Below are 19,346 nucleotides of genomic sequence, written 5' to 3'. Positions count from 1 at the left end.
GAAAGAACACGTTTTAACTCAGAATCTGTACATTTCTTTCTCTCCAAGTTCTTCTGCCGTATTTCAGATCCCAGGCTGGCTCAGAGGAAGAACTATTTTCTATTCTGGTGTTTAAGAGGCTTTTAGATAGGCACATGGATAGAGGGAATGGAGGTATATGGATCACATGCAGGCAGATGCGATTAATTTATCTCGGCATTGCGTTCAGCACAGACATTGCGGGCCGAAGGGCCTGTTTCTGTGCTGTACTGTTTGTTCTGTTTCTTGTACCCATCATGGCTTTAATTAGTAGTCACAACTAGGAAGCTAAGTTCTAAGGCAGAAGGCCATAAGTTCAAGCCTCACTCCAGAAGCTAAGAACTTTGTGTACTATTGAGGGAATACTACCTACATTGTTGGAAATAAATGGGATTAAGAGACTCTTTCAGGCAGGACATTATCCTTAAGTGGCCAATCTCACATTTGAGGTTACTTATGTAAGAAGATACACACCATTATTATTCATGGATAAGTAATGTGTTTTCTTGGTGTCCTGACCAACATAACTTCAACAGATCAATTGTTTAAGAAGGAACTGCAAATGCTGGAAAAATCAAAGGCAGACAAAAATGCTGGAGAAACTCAGCGGGCGAGGCAGCGTCTATGGAGAGAAGGAATAGACGACGTTTTGGGTCGACACCCTTCTTCAGACTGATGTCGGGGGGGGCGGGAAAAAGAAAGGAAGATGCGGAGATAGTAGGCTTGTGGGAGAACTGGGAAGGAGGGAGAAAGCAAGGACTATCTGAGATTGGAGAAGTCAATGTTCATACTGCTGGGGTGTAAACTACCCAAGCAAAATATAGGTGCTGCTCCTCCAATTTGCACTGGGCCTCACTCTGGCAATGGAGGAGGCCCAGGACAGAAAGGTCAGATTCGGAATGGGAGGGGGAGTTGAAGTGCTGAGCCACCGAGAGATCAGGTTGACTTTTGCGAACTGAGTGGAGTTGTTGGGTGAATGGGATCGCCAAGCCTGCGCTTGGTCTTGCCGATGTAGAGAAGTTGACACATGGAACAGGGGATGCAGTAGATGAGGTTGGAGGAGGTGCAGGTGAACCTCTGCCTCACCTGGAAAGACAACTTGGGTCCTTGGATGGAGTCGAGGGGGGAGGTAAAGCGAGAAATGTAGCATTTTCTGCGGTTGCAAGGGAAAGTAGCCGGGGAGGGGGTGGTTTGGGTGGGAAGGGACGAATTGACCAGGGAGTTATGGAGGGAACAGTCTCTGTGGAAAGCAGAAAGGGGAGGAGATGGGAAGATGTGGCCAGTGGTGGGAACTCGTTGGAGGTGGCGAAAATGTCGGAGGATTATATGTTGTATGCGATGGCTGATAGGGTGGAAGTTGAGGATAAGGGAGATTCTGTCCTTGTTACGAGTAGGGAGATGGGGAGTGAGAGCGGAGCTGCGGGATATAGAGGAGACCCTGGTGAGAGCCTCATCTATAATAGAAGAGGGGAACCCTCGTTCCCTAAAGAATGAGGACATCTCCGATGCCCTGGTCTGGAACACCTCATCCTGGGTGCAGAGGGTGCATGAACGGAGGAATTGGGAGTAGGGGATAGAGTCATTACAGGAAGCAGGGTGGGAAGAAGTGTAGTCCAGATAGCCATGGGAGTCAGTGGGTTTGTAGTAGATGTCGGTCAGTAGTCTGTTACCTGCGATGGAGATGGTGAGGTCTAGAAACGGTAGGGAGATGTCAGAAATGGTCCAGGTGAATTTGAGTGCCGGATGGAAGTTAGTGATGAAATGGATGATGTCAGTGAGTTCTGCATGGGTGCAGGAGGTAGCACCAATGCAGTCGTCAATGTAGCGGAGGTAGAGTTCGGGAATAGGGCCACGGTACGCCTCGAACAAGGATTGTTCGACGTACCCTACAAAGAGGCAGGCACAGCTGGGGCCCATGCGCGTGCCCATAGCTACGCCTTGGATTTGGAGGAAATGGGAGGAGTCAAAGGAAAAGTTGTTGAGGGTAAGGACCAGATCCGTTAGGCGGAGGAGAGTATTAGTAATAATAATAATAATAATAAATTTTATTTATAGGGTGCCTTTCAGACATCTCAAGGACACCTTACATAGATTGAAGGGATTGGTTGGTTCTGCGGTCGAGGAAGAAATGGAGGGCTTTAAGACCCTCCTGGTGGGGGATGGAGGTATAGAGTGACTGGACATCCATAGTGAAGATGAGGGAACGGGGGCCTGGAAAACAGAAGTCATGAAGGAGACGAAGAGCATGTTAGGTGTCTTGGACATAGGTGGGGCGGGATGGAATCAAGGTATGTGGAAATATGTTTGGTGGGACATGAACAAGCAAAAACAATGGGTCTGCCAAGTCAGTCAGGTTTGTGGATTTTGTCCTGGCAGACCCATTGTTTCACAGAGAGATCTGTGCATTCAAATCCATTATTTTCTTATCCAAAGTGGCAATACGGGGAGCCATGCTGGTGAGGAAGGTTTACAGTATATTAGGTTAAGGGCCTGTCCAACTTGGGCGACCTAATCCGCGAGTTCTGGCGAGTTTGCCCTTGACTCGTATTCGCAGCATGGTCGACACGAGGTCGTAGGAGGTCCTCATAACTCTCCTTCATGCTCTAGAGTGGTCTCCGCATACTCGAGGCCTCAGCTAGGTCACGGCGTTTTTTTCAATACGTTAAAAAATGCCCGCGAGTAAAAAAAGGTCGCCATGGAAAAAATCGATACTTTTTTACTCGTAGGTTCAGTCATAGTAGGTCAGCATGTTAGTCGTAGGTAATCGAGAGTAGTCAAAGGTAGTCGAGGGTAGTCGTAGATAGTCTTCATCATAGTCGAAGGGAGGTCGTAGGGAGGTTGCAGGAGATCGAAGGAGGTCGTCTTCACTCTCCACTATTCGGTGTCCAATTTTCCCGAAGTTAGTCGTAGCTAGTCTTCAACATAGTCGAAGCAGGTCGAAGGAGGTCTTCAACAGAGTCGAAGGAGGTCTTCAACATGTCATTTTTAAAAACTCTTCTAAACTCGCCAATTAGGTCGCCCAAGTGGGACAGCCCCTTTAGGCACAAAACATAAAAGTTGCGACACAATGTTGCAACTTGACAAAACACTGGTTAAGTCACACCTGGAGTATTATGTGTAGTTCTGGTTGCAACATTAAAGGACGGATGTGGGTGCATTGCAGAGATTCACCAGAATATTACCTGGATTGGAAGACTTTTGGTTGTGGGAGAGATTTAATAGGCTTGGTTTGTTTTTTTGGAGTGAACGAGGCTGAGATGTGACCTGGTAGAAATACTTAAGATTATAAGATGCATTGGTAGGGGATATGGTCAAAAACTTTTTCCCAACGTAGGATTAAGGTAAGAGATAGGAATTTTAAATATGATTTGCAGGGAAAGTTAAAGTCATTTAAACAGGGACTTAAACAGGCAAGGCCTGGAGGGATACAGACTAAATGCAGGCAAATGGGATTAGCAAAGATGGGCAAAAAGGTCAGCATACATGTGATGGGCTGAAGGGTCTGTTTCAATGCTGTACAATTCTATGACTGTGAAACTTGGCTGTGTCTCCTACAATGTAAAGCAGCTACACTTCAAAATTACATAATTAGTTGTAAAACAGCTGTAGTTGTGAAAGGTAGTATATTAATACAATGTGGGTTATGGAGTGATCGTTAATGGTGACTAAAATGATTGTTAATATCGACTAAACATGATAGGACATCTTTAATGCTTTTGGTGCATTTCTTCTCAAAGCTGAAGCAGTTTAAGTAATTAAAATGGGAAATTGCAGTTTAGTAGAATGCATGTAGTTAATTTGTGCATGTGTAGCTATCATCAGTGCAAAACATATCTGATTCATTTCTGTCTAGGCAAGGTTAAATCGTTGAATCTTGCCTTCAACTGCCTGTGAAGATCAGTGCTATAATGCAGGCACAATGGCACTAGACACCATAAGGTCATAAGTGATAGGAGCAGAATTAGGCCATTCGCCCCAAGTCTATTCATCATGGTCTATCGCTCCATCCTAACCTCATTCTCCTGCCTTCTCCCCATAATCCCTGACACCCATACTAATGAAGAATCTATACCCATGTTGTTCTTTATTTTAATTGAAGATTTCCTATCAGGAAATGTACGCAACTGAGAAAGCTGAAATTAGTTCCTTCCTTGCCGCATTGTTCTGAGTATGAACTTGGTTTCAGTATGTACGTGTGATGTGGGACTGTACAAAGAAATCTGCTGTGCATGTCATTTCCTGCTTTTGTCATTGCCGCTATTGTCTGAAACAGTTTATCTTTCAACTCAGGATAACTGAGTGAAACGTGTTGTTGCTATTTTCAGATCGCTCTTGAAGACAGCATATTTTCTGTGCACGTTGGAAACTAACATTACAATTTCATTTTCAGGGTAATAAACTTTGATTGAACAGTTTACTCAGTCATATTGTTCAGCTTGTCTCTTGCTGTGCAAAAGTTGGCATGAAAGCTTCCCCGTCTTTATTACTACATCCACATCTGTCAATAGTAACACCTGTTTAGTTTAGCGATTCAGCGTGGAAACAGCCCCTTCAGCCCACTGAGTGCACTCTGACCATTGATCATCCGTTCACACTAGTTCTGTTATTTGCACTTTCTCATCCACTCCCTGCACACAAGGGGGCGATTTACAGAGGCCATTTAACCTACAAACCCGCACGTCATTAGGATGTGGGAGGAAACCGGGGGAAACCCATGTGGTCATAGGGAGAACGTGCAAACTCCATGTAGACAGTACCCGAGACCAGGATTGAACCTGGGTCTCAGACGCTGTGTGGCAGCAGCTCTACCAGCTTTGTCACTGTGCCACCTATGTTTGGGATTTAAGATATGCTATTGAAAATTGCTAAGGATTGTATGGAATACCAGCAAATTTTCACCAAAGCTGCTTAAATCATAGTAATTTGTTTATTCTCCTTTTTATTGTTGATGATATCTTTCACCTGCACCCTCTACACCTCACCCCCATTCTATACCCTACAGAATCTCCTCTAATTATAATAATAGAGCAATACTGAGCCATGCACTGGGCTCATCTGGATGTAGCCTTTAACCTTCTCCTCCAGACTCTCCCTGCTGGCAAACTAACAGTATGGCAAGCCGCATACAAGTAAGCGTAACAAATTGCACAAGTCAAGAAACAACACTCCTTTCCTTAAATTAAACCTATTTTAACAGAAGTATACTCATTGTAAGTACCGACGCCTTGGACCTGGTGTTTGCAGGTGTGTTTTGTTGGGAGTATGGTTTTGAAGGCGCCTCTAGTCTCCTACGCATTCCCCATTCCCATCATTCCGCAACTCCTCACAACACTGAGATCGCAAAGCAGAGATCAGAAGCTTCCTTCCATCACTTCTCTATTCTTCACCTCTATCTACTTCTTTAAAATCGTGCTTAAAATATACTGCTGACCAATTCTCAGGCGCCTGAACTAATATCACTTTTTGTTCATCGTCATTTTTGTTTGAATTCATGCTTGCAATATTTTTCTACATCTAAATATGCTATATATAAATATTGGTAGTGTTTATTAGGGTTATAAAGACCTTCTGAACCAAGTGTATTTGATTGCCTAGCAAACGGCAATCAAATAGAATTGGTCATAACAATCTCTCCACCCTGAGCTTCAATGTTCCTGTTTCTCAAGGGTGTGTTCTCAGTTCCAAAATCGAGACCCCCCCCCATTTCTCTTTTATTTCCTCCTTTCCCTAACCATCCATATCTCTTTCTCTAGCTTTACATTTCACTCTTCCTCATCTCATCCAACACCCTTTTGTCTCCTTTTCACCTCTAGCCTTTGTCACCCACTCCACCCATCTACCAATCACTTCCCCCTCACCTGTATCCACCCATCATCATTTAAGTTTTGTCCAGCTCTCACCCCCCCCCATCCCATCCCATCCCCCCATCATTCCAAAATTGCTTTACAAAGACAATTGTGTCAATGGGTCTGAAGTCATTGCCTCCACTGATGCTGCCTGGCCCACTGAGTTCCTCCAGCACTTTTGTATTTTGCCCAATCATCTCTGGACTGGTTCAATCAGTTTCTCTGCCGCAGTGGCTGAACCTTCCTTTGCAACCATGTACACAGTTTATAGCCTTCCGCCGGGTGTGTATATTTAAGACAATGCAAATTTCAATGGTTTCACATAATTTAACCTGTGCACATTTCACAACATAAAGCGACCCTTCAGTCCTCCCCTGGTCTATCCGCATCACGTGCCCGAGCTAAATAATCTTTGGGTTGGCTGTCTGTCAAAGCGCACCCCTACAACTCGGTTTTGGTACAATCTCCAATGCACTAGCATATTAACGCCAAACCAACGTTTTCCAGAACAAACAAAACATTTTAGGGCGCTGAATCGAAGCCTGGAGATTTTAGAAACGTTTGTCGATTTTAATCTTGTCGAATAAGGCCGAGGAAACCAGTGTAATTGACGATTGGGGCGGCGTAAAGAGATGGTCTCCCCCCGGGCCGGGGAGTTGGTGCGGTCCGCGGCAGAGCGCTCAGTTCATGCCGGCCCAAGATGGCCGAGGACCGGGCTCTGGCGGCAGCGACTCACCAAAGGGATATGATGACAAATTACGCTTGAACTTTTTTTTTTTGACTCAGTCATATATTATAAGAAATCAACGCCCCCTCTCCCCCCCCTCCTTTCCCTTTCCCCCCGCCTCCTCCTCCCCTCAGCTCTTCCATTTCGTGTCTCTCCGTTTTCCACCCTCATATTTAGTGTGTGGGTTTTTTTTTAATTTGTCCCCACCAAAACCTTTTTCAAGACGTAGCATGATAGTGCTAGGAAGAAAATGGGTGAGAAGCACGAACTGCGTCTTAAAAGCCCAGTGGGTGCGGAAGCTGCTGTGTATCCCTGGCCCTTGCCGGTCTATGTAAGTGTTCGCGGGCTTTGGGGCGGCGGCGGCGGGCAGGGGAGGGGACGGGGAGGGGACGGGGAGGCGCGGGTTCGGGCCCAGCTCGAATTTAATTGAGCCCAACCTTTATCTTCCCCCTGCTCCCTCACAACCGACTCCCTATCTCCCTCCTCGAAATTATCTCCCCCCCCCCAAAACCGGCGTTTCTGACTGTAAATATCTGCGGGCAAATTGTGTGTTTGTGTTTGAGGAGGGAATGTCCTGAGCCGAGCCGGTGTCCCCGGGCTCTCTCTTTGTCTCAGCGCCTTTCCTCTCCTCCCCCTTCCCTCTCCTCTCTTTTTCGGCTCAGTTAATTCGAGCTGGAGCGGCCATGCTTAAGGTTTTAAGCGGTGATTGAAAGAAAAACCTCTTAAATTAAATGTTCACGGCCAGGGAAGGTGGTTTTGTCGGATTGATTTGCGGAGGCTATTGCTAAACAGGACGGGCAGTCCTTTTTGTGTTGGGGAGTCTGCAGTTGTCGGTGTACAGAGTGTTGTGGGGGCTCGGGCAGTGTCTGGGAAGGGGAAAACTTTCCATTCCCTTTCCAAAAGCTGCCTGATCGGCTAAAGGAGCAGCATTTCGCCTTCCAAAGCAGCTGCCCGACCGCCTGAATTGGTAGTATTTATTTCCACAGACGCTGCCTAACCCTCTGGGCAGCATTCCGCTCCATATAAGTTGCTCTACCGGCTGAATGGGCAGCATTTCTCACCACAGATGCTGCCTAACCCGCCTTCCTCCACCTTTTAATGTTTTTTGCCCCGTTGATTTGTGAATAGCTTCAGTCACTGACGTTTGTTGCAATCTTAAGGTAAATGTGATCCTGAGCTGACGTTTGGTTTTGTGCTGACCTGCTTTATATCGGGAGTCCCAGCTCTATATATTATACTTATGACTGGTGGAGTAGGGGGGTCTACGCCATCAGTATGAAGGGTCCCGGCCCGAACACGTTGCCTGTCCATTCCTTCCACAGATGCTGCCTGACCCGCGGAGTCACTGCAGCAATTTGTGTTTTGCTTATTGAGTATCGAATGGCTTTAGTCACTGGCGTTTGTTGACAGCCTAAGATAAATGTGACCCCATGCTGACTTCTTTTGTGCTGACCTGGTTCAGAGCGGCAGGCCCGGCTCAACATATTAACACGGTTGGGTTCTCAGTGAGCCGTTTATGGAAGTGTAATCTCTACTTTCAGTTTATAACAGTTTACCACGTGCTATATTTTTTCCCCTGTCGGCAGCTTTGATTATTCTGCACGGTTTTGTGTTAAACTCTGATCACGATTCCATGCTAGTATGGAAACTGTCTCTACTGCCTGTTTTGACTTCGGAATGACTGGAATTCATGAGCGATTGTTTTTTTTTCGGGCGTGTGTCTGCTCCAGTGAAGTTAAGATAGAGCGACCACATTCTTATCTTTAAAAAAACAACTCGTATGTTAAAGTTGCCATGTTTTTTTTCTACACGGCAATCAAACGATACCAGCCTGGGTGTCGGTGTTGCTTGCGCCAATGGTTTGATGACCAGGCGTTGTTATGGTTTGATAGCACACTGCTCTGCTGACGTTCTTGCAGGCAGTGGTGGGAGGGGAGATTCGCTGATCGGCATTACACAGCTGTTGGCTCAAAACCTTTCCATGTTCGTCAAGTTAAGGGAAAAGTCGAGGGGTTTTCCCTGCCTGTGTTGAATATTGTCTTGCGTTAATGTCTTATTGCCAATAAAACCACATCATATTAGAACGTAATTACACCGTCATTTTTTAGAAATGTAGTGTTCTTACGATCTGATTCAGTTATGAATTACTTTCGTTATTATGTTGAGACAACTGTTTGTATTTTCGTTTTTCCCACGCAATTTACAAAATATTAATGCGTGTCGCCGTTGCCATTGTAAGAGTAACACAACCTTTGTGAACAATGGAGTCATACAGTAAGTTATTACAGGATATTGGAATGAATTGAGGTCATCTGACATGTTTAAAGTAAATAGGGCTCTGGCGAGACTGCATCTGTGGTAACGTGTGCATGTTTAGTCTCAACCAGAAGGATATACTTGCAATAGATGGAGCGTAAGAAAGGTTCACAGGATTAATTCTTAATCGGGGTAGGTTTTAGCATGGGGAAGATTAAGCAGTCTTCCCACGTGGTGGCATAGCTGGTAGTTCCAGTACTGTCTATGTGGAGTTTCCCTGTTCTCCTTGTGACCATGGATGTACAGCCCCACCCATACTCTTATTTCCTTCCACATCTCAAAGATGCGAGTTGGCAAGTTAATTGGCTGTTGTAAATTGCCCCTAGCCTGTAGGAGAGTGGTAGAATTGGGGGGGGGGGGGGATTGATGGGAATGAGGGGATATTATTCTGTGAGCCATCATAGATTTGGTCTGCTGTGTCATAAGAACAATTAAAAAACCTATGTAGAATTTGAGATTATCTCACTGATCCATTGAGTTTTTTTTTAATTGGATTGATGCAGGGATAATATTTCCCCAGTTGAAGTGTCTGGATCTGCAAGATCACAACTTCAAGATGAGTTGACAATTCAGGACATAGTTATGAGAAGTTTCTTCATTGAAAGAGTAGCAAAACTGGAATTTTCTGCTCGGATGGTTGAGGCTTAGTTAGCAAATAGATTTTACGCAGGGACCGATTTTTTCCGATGGAACGTTTGGATAACAAGGAGAACTTCTTTCGACTCCTATTTATTAATTCTAGGTCTGCCCAACACCATAATCCCATCCAAAAACATCACCAAAATCTGGGACCTAGGAGTCAGCCACTGTCCCATTGACCACGATCAGTGAGGATAGGTGACAACATCCTTGTATGATCATTCTCAACCCCAGTGTCCTACAAGAATAGATTCTCAACCCCTTACTGTACACTTGTGACTGTGCAGCCAAATTCCCCTCCATTTCTAGAGAAACTCAAATTGAAACTCCATTTCTATGTTTGCCGATCCAACTATCGTAGTGGGCCAGAACTCGACAAGACGGAGTAGAGGAAGGAGGTAGGGAGCTTATGTAATATGGTGTCAAGACAACACCTACAGCCAAATGTCAGCAAGACGAATAAGCTAATTATTGACAAAGGAGCATTAATGGAGCCAAAGTGGAGAGATGGTCGAGAGCTTTGAAATTCCCTAATATTTAAGGTGTAAATATCACCACCAATTTGTCATGGACTGACCATATTGAAACTATGGCTAAGAAAGTATACTGATGCTTCTACTTCCTCAGAAGATTCAGGAAGTTCAAAATGTCTTGAACGACTCTCACCAACCTTTACAGATGTACCGAAGAAAGCATCCTAACACAGGATGTATTACATATCGGTTTTGTAACAGTTCTCCCCAAGACTGCACAAAACTGCCAAGATTACAAGAGTTGTAGAAGTGGTGCAACTATCACACAAATCAACCTCCTCCACTCACTGCCACCTCCTGTCCACACTTCATATAGGGTGATTTCACGAAAGGTCACTGGAGCGTAAATCCCCACTCACGTGACCGAAAATTTAAACTGGGGGACAAGCGTCACTTCCGGTACATGTTAGTGAATGGGAAAACACGCACTTTCACACCCGTTAAAAACATCGAAAACGGCCAGGTTTTGAGCTGCAATTAAGTGAGCCAGTCGGGGTGACCGTGAGGAACAGCTACCTAAATTTACAGTCCAAAAAAAAGATAGAAACTAAGGTAAATACAAGAGGGAGCTGAAGGTGTAAAAACGGCGGAAGTTGATTGCCGTCATTTTTCGTGGAGATTTAAAGTTCCAAAATATCGGGAATTATCGCGTTTGCTCGCTGCATTTCATCAAAAGTGGCATTATTGGCTTTGTTATCTTTATTCATTTGTTGGATGAAAAGTATTAAAAGTTAGAAATCCGTCAGTAAAATTGCAAAATCGCCCATGGTTCTCGGGTGGGTTTTAACATGCAAAATGAACACGCTTCTGAAGCTCCATTTACCATTTAAATAATCGTAAACTCTCAATGCGTTTGGAAATCAATTTTACTGAGATGCAAGCTTACGATTATTTAAATGGTGAATGTAGCTTCAGAAGCGTTTTCATTTTGCATGTTAAAACCCACCTGAGAACCATGGGCGATTTTGCAATTTTACTGACGGGTTTCTAACTTTTAATACTTTTCATCTAACAAATGAATAAAGATAACAAAGCCAATAATGCCACTTTTGATGAAATGCAGCGAGCAAACGCGATAATTCCCGATATTTTGGATCTTTAAATCTCCACGAAAAATGTCGGCAATCAACTTCCGCCGTTTTTACACCTTCAGCTCCCTCTTGTATTTACCTTAGTTTCTATCTTTTTTTTGGACTGTAAATTTAGGTAGCTGTTCCTCACGGTCACCCCGACTGGCTCACTTAATTGCAGCTCAAAAACGGGCCGTTTTCGATGTTTTTAACGGGTGTGAAAGTGCGTGTTTTCCCATCCACTAACATGTACCGGAAGTGACGCTTGTCCCCCAGTTTAAATTTTCGGTCACGTGAGTGGGGATTTACGCTCCAGTGACCTTTCGTGAAATCACCCTATACATTGTGTTGCCTCTGAAAAGCAGCCAACATAATCACAGGCCATTTGCATCGCAGTTATTCCCTCTTCTCCCTTCTTTCATTGGGCAGAAGATATGAAAGCAAGTACCACCGGATTAAGGAACAGCTTTTTTTTTTTTTTGCTGTTATCAGTCTACGCAACAGTCCTTTCATTTATTAAGGGTGCCGTTCTGATTTCCCAACCAATATGATTGTGGCCTTGCACTCTGTTTTAATCTGCAATTTCTCTGTACCTGCAATGTTACAACACTGTAACACTACATTCTGCACGCTGGTATTTTTTCTCTTTTTGCATTACCTGTTGTACTTGTGAATGGCTTGATTGTACTCGTGTATAGTGTGGTTTGACTGGAGCATCCAAACAAAGCTTTTCACTGTATCTTGGTACATGTGACAATAATAAACCAACACCAATCAAAGATCAGCCATGACCTAATGGAAAGATGCAATGTATGCGAAGGGGCTTATTGGTCTTGCCTGCATTTATTTTTCTTCATGTCACGGGTTAGCTGTTATTTACACAATTAACTTTATTGTGCAGAATACACGTAACTACAAGGTGTTACATTCCATTTTGTTTTTTGGAAAAATGTGAAAGGGAGATAAACACTTGGCAAGTTTCAGCAGGAGTTAATTAAACTTATTGTGGCTTATGGTTCAAGTATTACTTAGTGAACTTTATAAACATAAAATGATTCTCTTGTGAAGCTTGTTTTGAGGATCCAAGTAGTGAAAATTAGAACTGTGATGTTACACAAAAACAAAATGTACCTTTCATGTTTTGGTTCTTGCCTCCCACAAAGTTTTGAGCTAAAGCCTCATGCCTGTCTTGTTTTAGAGTAATGGGCAACGTTAATATTACATTCAATTTCATGGAATATTCCAATATGTATCCAATATGGGTATCCCACTTACAAGTCCTTGTCTCTTCTCTTGTGGGATAGAGTGATGTTTTATGATAAATATAGGTACCAGCACACACCAGATTAAAAGTGTGACCTAAGATGATACCAGTGAAATTTAACTTTGCTTGGAGGTTATATTGCTAAGCGATGGTAATAATATTTATCTAGAGCTCTCTCCATTTGGAAAAACTTTTAACAATTCTCAATATATTATAAATAATTATCCATAGCAACTTGCATTATATAAATAAACAAAATAAACTTTTGCCTCAACACAAATATAAATAAAAATAATGTGCAAAAAACGGTGCTGGAGGTACTTGGTTGGAGATGGGGTGGAAGGAAATCAGTCCAAAGGTTCCCAACCTAAGACATAATCTGTCCACTCCCTTTCACAGATGCTGCCTGGTCCGTGGAGTTTGCCAGCACTTTTTCTTTGCTCAAGATTTCATTATCTGCTGTCTATGTAAACTATACGTTGTCTATCTAGTTTCCCAAGCTGCTAGTATGATCATGAAGGAAATTGTGTGCATGTGATAGAAGGTTTTGTTTAAAAATACAATACAGGTTTTATGAAATTGGTTGACTGAGCAGGGTTGCTGAGTGGGAATGAGATTTTTAGTTGGAATTGCAGAGCTAAGTGCTTGGATATGCTTAACAGGCATCTGTGCATGTTTTTTTTCTCCTGAAGACATTGTTGAGTGTTGATTTTTAGTATTGAGGTATTTCCACAAGGAGGCTACCTCAATGCAATGCAATGCACAAGGAGGCTACCTCAAGGTGCCTTCCTCACCTTGGTGCCACTGTGTTATGTTGTGTCGTGGACTTTCAGTGTTTGTGCTTTTTTAAAAATTCTATTTTATTTTTAATATGTTTTATTATTTATTATTATTTATTTATTTTTATTTTTATGATACTGCCTGTAAGGGAAATTCATTTTGTTGTCTCTAACTGAGACAATGACAATAAATTTGAATACAATACAATACAAAATGCATGGCCTCAAGGTCGGCGCAGCAGCAGAGTTGCTGCCTTACAGCACCAGAGACCCGAGATCCATCCTGACTACGGGTGCTGTTTTAATGTTCTCCCCGTGACCACGTAGGTTTTCCCTGGGCGCTCTGGTTTTCTCCTACACTCAAGACGTGCAGGTTTGTAGGTTAATTTGACTTTGGTAATTGTAAATTGTCCCCAGTGTGTAGGATAGTGCTAGTTTACGGGGATCGCTGGTCGGCGTGGGCCAAACGGCCTGTTTCCATGCTGTATCACTAAACTAAAAGCAGTAAATTTTGATAGACACATCCTCATTAGTTGAAACATATGTAGGCTGACATACATCTGTAATTTGTGTAGTTTCCAGAATACAATTAGGCAGCAGTGAAACACTTGTTAATCCCTTCTTATCATTCATTTAAGTCTGGAGCTGATGGCCAAGTGGAGTTGGTTTGCCTTTGGGGCATATCAACTAGTACTTTTACTCAGTTGATCATAAGCCATCGCAGTCCTTGAAAGCCGGTAGTCCCCACTTTATAATAAATTAAACTATCAGTTAAACTATGCAAAGTGGTTTGGATGTTGCCTCATTGTCTGCAAACATATAAGTTAATCAGCAGGCAAGACAGCATCTGTGAAGGGGAATGGACAATCTATGTTATGAGATTGGACCCTTCTTCGTTCTGAAGGATTCTAACCTAAAACATCGCCTGACCATTCCCATTGACAGATGTGTGGCATGCGGATTTTCTTTAGCACATAGTTTTTCTTATTTCAGTACGTGCATTTTCTTGTCTTCAGTTTAATCAATACTGTACTGCTTATTGTGACCTGCGAGCTCCCGACGATGCCGTCCACTGGGCCCGCGGCCGAGCCCCAAATTCAGGTCGCCAACGCCGGAACGTCGCCTCAGCATTGAATTCGGCCAGCCTCGCGTTGGTAAGTTGGTAAGCCTCCGGAGCCTCGAGGTCGGTCGCAGTTGGAGGCCGTCAGCTCCGCCATTAGGCCTCAGCGCAGACGGAGGCAGAGAAGGGGATATGACAAGAGTTGCATTCCCCCGAAGGAAGAGACAAAAAAACATGTTTCACCCCCCCCCACACATACACACAACCTAATAAACTAAACTTTAACTAGAACAAGACAAAAGAAAACAACAAAATAAGTAAAAACAGACGCAGCTGCCAACAGCGCCGCCACTTCCAACCTATAAAGATGATTAGAGCTCATCTAGAAGGTACACAAAATTGCTGGGGAAACTCAGCGGGTGCAGCAGCATCTATGGAGCGAAGGAAATAGGCGACGTTTCGGGCCGAAACCCTTCTTCAGACTGGACCATGCAGAGCTCATCTAGAGTCTTGGTCTGGCTTTGAATTTCCTGAGATGCATGCATAAGTGTTTCAAAAGTTGATTTGAGATGATCAGGAGGATCTTCAAGAACAAACTGATGTGATTCAGTAAGTTGGCTTTCACGGCACAAGTCAGCAGTCTGTTCAAGAAGTCTGAAGTCCATTATTCTCTGGGGGGAGGGGGATGAAACTCCTGACTTCTAACCTAATTCTGAATTGCAAAATTTAAAGTTAAGCCTTGTCCTTGATTAACTTATATAATTGGAACAGACTGTAAACTGAAGCACAGTTAATCTTGAAACGGGTTATAAACCTGCTGTGATCAGGCCAAAGTCAATGCTTGTCTAGGATCCAACTCATTCATCTATATTTTATTGTTTTTACTAGGAATTCTTTATTGCCCTCCCCTGCACTTTTTCTGATGTCTGTTGCAAAACCAAAACAGTATTTTGAGGTATTAAAAGGTGGGGAAAAAAGATCTAAACATCACAGTACAAACAACTCTAAACTTACATTAGTAACATGGACAGTAGACAAAAATGCTGGAGAAACTCAGCGGGTGAGGCAGCATCCATAGAGCGAAAGACATGGCGATGTTTCGGGTTGAGACCCTTCTTCAGACTGATGTGTGTGGGGGGGGGGGGGGGAGGGTGGGAAGAAGAAAGGAAGAGGCAGCGACAGTGGGCTGAGGAAGAGCTGGGAAGGGGAGGCGAAAGCAGGGACTACCTGAAATTGGAGAAGTCAATGTTCATACCGCTGGGGTGTAAACTGCCCAAGCGAAATATGAGGTGCTGCTCCTCCAATTTACGGTGGGCCTCACTCTGGCCTTGGGGGAGGCCCAGGGCGGATTAAGTAATATGGACGCACAGTGGCGCAATTGGTTGAGCTGCTGCCTCCAGTGCCAGAGAATCGGGTTTGATCCTGATCTTAGGTGGTGTCTGTGTGTAGTTCACAATCACAATCAGTTTTATTCGTCACTTGCATATAAAGTGCAAGTGAAATGAATTTGCCAGCAGCGGTACAATGAAAAAAAATACACAAAAACACAATGAAAATTTAACATAAACATCCACCACAGTATTCATCACTGTGATAGAAGGCACAAAATTTGGCCAGTCCTCCTCCATTTTCCCCCGTGGTCGGGACCTCAACCCTCCGCAGCCGCCGCTGCGGGCGTCCAGATGAGTGGACAGGGTAAAGTCCGGGTAAGTCCTGAATCGGTGCCACCCCACCGGAGACCGCGGCTTCAGGTTGGTGTAGGCCGCAGGCCCGCGGTCGAAGATTTAAAAGTCCCCGCGGCGCTGCAGCCGGAAGCACCGCAGACCGCAGGGCCGGCGGTCGGAGCTCCCCTCCGGGGATCCCCGGCAATGGACCCCGCTCCTGATGGTAAGTCCCCGCCGCGCCCGCGGTAGAAGTTGGCCGCGGACTGGCGGTCGGAGCTCTTCTCCTCCCGGGTCCCCAACGAGGGATCTCAGGCCCAGGACACCGCGCCAGCTGGAGCTCTGCAGACCTCGGCTTCAGGCTGTCGCGGGCCAGCGAACGGAGCGCTCCCCTCTGGCGAGCCCCGGTGAGGGCTCGCCCGCTCGGCGACGAGAGTCCACGCTGCGCTCGCAGCTGAAGCCCGGGCGCGTCTCCGGGAAAGGCCGCACCGATCCTCGATGTTAGGCCACGGGGGAGGCGACATGAAAAAAGTCGTTCAAAACACATACATTAAAACACACTAAAATAACAAAGAAGTAGAAAAATCTAACACGCTGCTGGCAGGGCTGCCGGCTTGCAGAGCCCCCACCGACCTATTTGCACGTTCTCCCCGTGACTGCATGGATTTCCTCTGGGTCATCCAATTTCCACCCACATCCTAAAGACGTGCAGGTTTGTAGGTTAATTGGCCACTAAATTGTTCCTAGTGTGTAGGGATTGGATGAGAAAGTGGGATAACATAGACTAGTGCGAACAGGTCATCTATGGTCGGCATGGGCGGAAGGCTCTGTTTGCATGTTGTAACACTGACGCTGCAACAAGATATAGAGCTCGGGTATTGTACAAACTCCAGATATACAATAAGAAATTGTATGAAATACCTAAGCCAGCAAAGCAGCCCAGCTCTATCTGTTTTTATGTTATTGCTTATGTATGTTCAGAGATATTTGTACTACAGTGTTTAGATCTCTCCGCTTTTTTCGTACTTATTTATTGAGGGTTGTTTGTTGAGTATTCACCCACCCACTTTACTTTGAGTTTTGTCCAAGCCAAACATGAGTTCATTGTTCTAGCACATACATATCCCCTTTGCCCTGACACACTCAAATCTTGTTGAGGGATCTCTTTATCCCCCACCCCTATTCAGATTATGTGTGAAGATCCATGCACCTGACATCGGTCCCCATGGGATACCAGTGTTCATGTGTTTTCCAGATGATTCGTGTCTCTCCAGATTCTGTGAGGACCATCCCACAGTGCAGTAAGCTTTTGGAAAATATGCTTGCAGTGCTTGCAAAACACATTGCTTGAGGACCCGGGTGGGGAGCATCTGGCCCAGCTGCTCTGTTTGTTTAAAGTCTTGGAAACAATATATTCATCTAATTTAATACTACTTTTATTAAATAATAAGACCGTTACACGGGCATTCTCGATTTTGGAATCTTGCTTCAAAAGAGAGAAAAATTATTTATTTTCACGAGCCCTCCCATGGCCTCCAACGCCCCTGTGATCTCAATCTCCGAGACCACCAACAGTGAACCCTTGGAAAGTGTCTGGTCTTAGTTTAATTGTTGTCATGTGTGCCGAGGTACAGTGAAAGTCGTTTTGTTGCATGCTATCCAGTCAGCGAAAAGACTATACATAATTACAATCAAGCCGTCTGCAGTGCACAGGAACAGGATAAAGAGAATAATGTTTAGTTCAAGGTAATGTCCAATTAAAGATAGTCAGAGGGTCTCCAATGAGGTAGATGGTAGCTTGGGACTGCTCTCTAGTTCGTGATTCTATGGTTCAGTTGCCTGGTAACAGCTGGGACGAAACTGTCCCTGATTCTGGAGGCAAGTGTTTTCACACTTCTGTACCTCTTGTCTATTGGGAGAGGGGAGAGGGGAGAAGTGGAAGTGTGAGACTCATCCTTGATTATGCTGTGCCGTGGCAGCATGAAATGTAGATGGATTCAATGCAAGGGCGATTAGTTTGTGTGATGGTCTAGGCTACGTCCCCAATTCTCTGCAATTTTTTTGTGGTCCTGCGGTGCATCCCAATAAAGTGCTTTCTATGGTGTATCTGTAGACGTTGGTGAGAGATGTTGTGAACATGCTGAACTTCATAAGCCTTCTAAGGAAGTAGAGGCGTTTGTGTTTTCTTCTGCCATTGCTTCGATCTGGCTAGCCCAGGATAAGTTGTTAGTGATATTTACTCCTAGGAACCTGAAGCTTTAAACTATCTCTACTTCAGCGTCGCTTCCTGAAGTCGATCACTACGTCCTTGTCTTGCTGACATTGGGAGAAAGGTTGTTATCTTGACACCCAGGTTATAATCTGATTCCTGTATTCCGTCTCGTTATTATTTGATCTCTGACCCACTACGGTGGTGTTGCCTGTGAATTTGTAAATTGAGTTGGTGCAGCTGGCCAAAAAGCTGCACGGATCAACATGAATGAAGTTATGTGGACATCTTCAACCTCTTACTACTACAATCCGAGGAACTTACTCCCCACTTACTTTTGTACCTCTGTGATTCTGGAGCCCAAGAAGAGCAAGTAATCTCAATGATTACAGGCCAGTGGGCACTCTCTTCCATGTGAAGAAGTGATTCGAGGGGTTGATTATGATGCAAGTCAACTCTTGCCTCAACAATGACCTGGACCAACTTCAAATTGCCTTCAGCCAGAACAGATTGATAGTGGCTGTGATGTTGCTCTCTATTCTGTGCTGGATCACTTGGACAACAGGAATATGTACGTCGGAGTGTTGTTCATTGACTACAGCACTGTGTTCAACACCCATCATCCTTTCCAAACTCATCATCAAACTCTGGGAACTGGGTCTTGTCCTCCCTGATCAATACCACCAAAGCAAAGATCCTTTTGCATGTGTTTCTGAGACATGGACTACCTACAGCAGGCGTCACTGAAAAGCTGCTGCTTGCGAGGTATTTACAAAATCCTCTTACTCCATAGAAAAGATAAGTAAATCAATATTGGGTCGACATTCCCACCATTGAAAATTTAATTACACTTATTTGGCTCTGTTGGCCAGGTTACAATTTTTGAGTGCTCAATCCGCACTTTATTCTAAACTTTGCTATTGAAAGAGATTATCAAGTGGACAGAGCTTCCTCTGACAAGGATGCTCTCAAAACCTGGGGAAAACAAGTCACCTCCACGGACTCCTGGGATTCCCTATTCCCAAGACTACTTGAAGCAGAGAGGTTTCATTTGGCATGGTGTTCAGATCTTGGGAGTCCATCCGTTGGGAGCACACAGAAGAGCAAATGAAACGGGATAACAGCATACCACTTTACACCATCTGTTCCATCGGATATCTCCTTTCCCCATTTGTGGAATGGTCTGGTTCCCACATTGCAAAGGGAAGCAAGTGCAAGTCATCC

The 19,346-nt window shown here is 44.5% G+C and overlaps 1 protein-coding gene across 8 annotated transcripts in view; it reads left to right on the top strand.

Moving 5' to 3' along the window:
* Window positions 1-6,543: 6,543 nt before the first annotated feature.
* dot1l (DOT1 like histone lysine methyltransferase) overlaps window positions 6,544-19,346 on the top strand; it is a 77,398-nt gene continuing 64,595 nt past the window's right edge. For 7 of the 8 annotated variants that reach the window (XM_033046909.1, XM_033046916.1, XM_033046915.1 and 4 more), the window contains exon 1: window positions 6,544-6,922. In XM_033046909.1, coding sequence (XP_032902800.1) covers window positions 6,842-6,922 — 81 coding nt within the window. In that variant the 5' untranslated portion in view covers window positions 6,544-6,841. The remainder of the gene's footprint in view (window positions 6,923-19,346) is intronic. The other variant, XM_033046912.1, reaches the window with a different exon arrangement.

This window comes from Amblyraja radiata, chromosome 29 (assembly GCF_010909765.2).
Source record: "Amblyraja radiata isolate CabotCenter1 chromosome 29, sAmbRad1.1.pri, whole genome shotgun sequence".
Taxonomy (NCBI): Eukaryota; Metazoa; Chordata; class Chondrichthyes; order Rajiformes; family Rajidae; genus Amblyraja; species Amblyraja radiata.
This window is presented reverse-complemented; position numbering and strand designations above follow the sequence as displayed.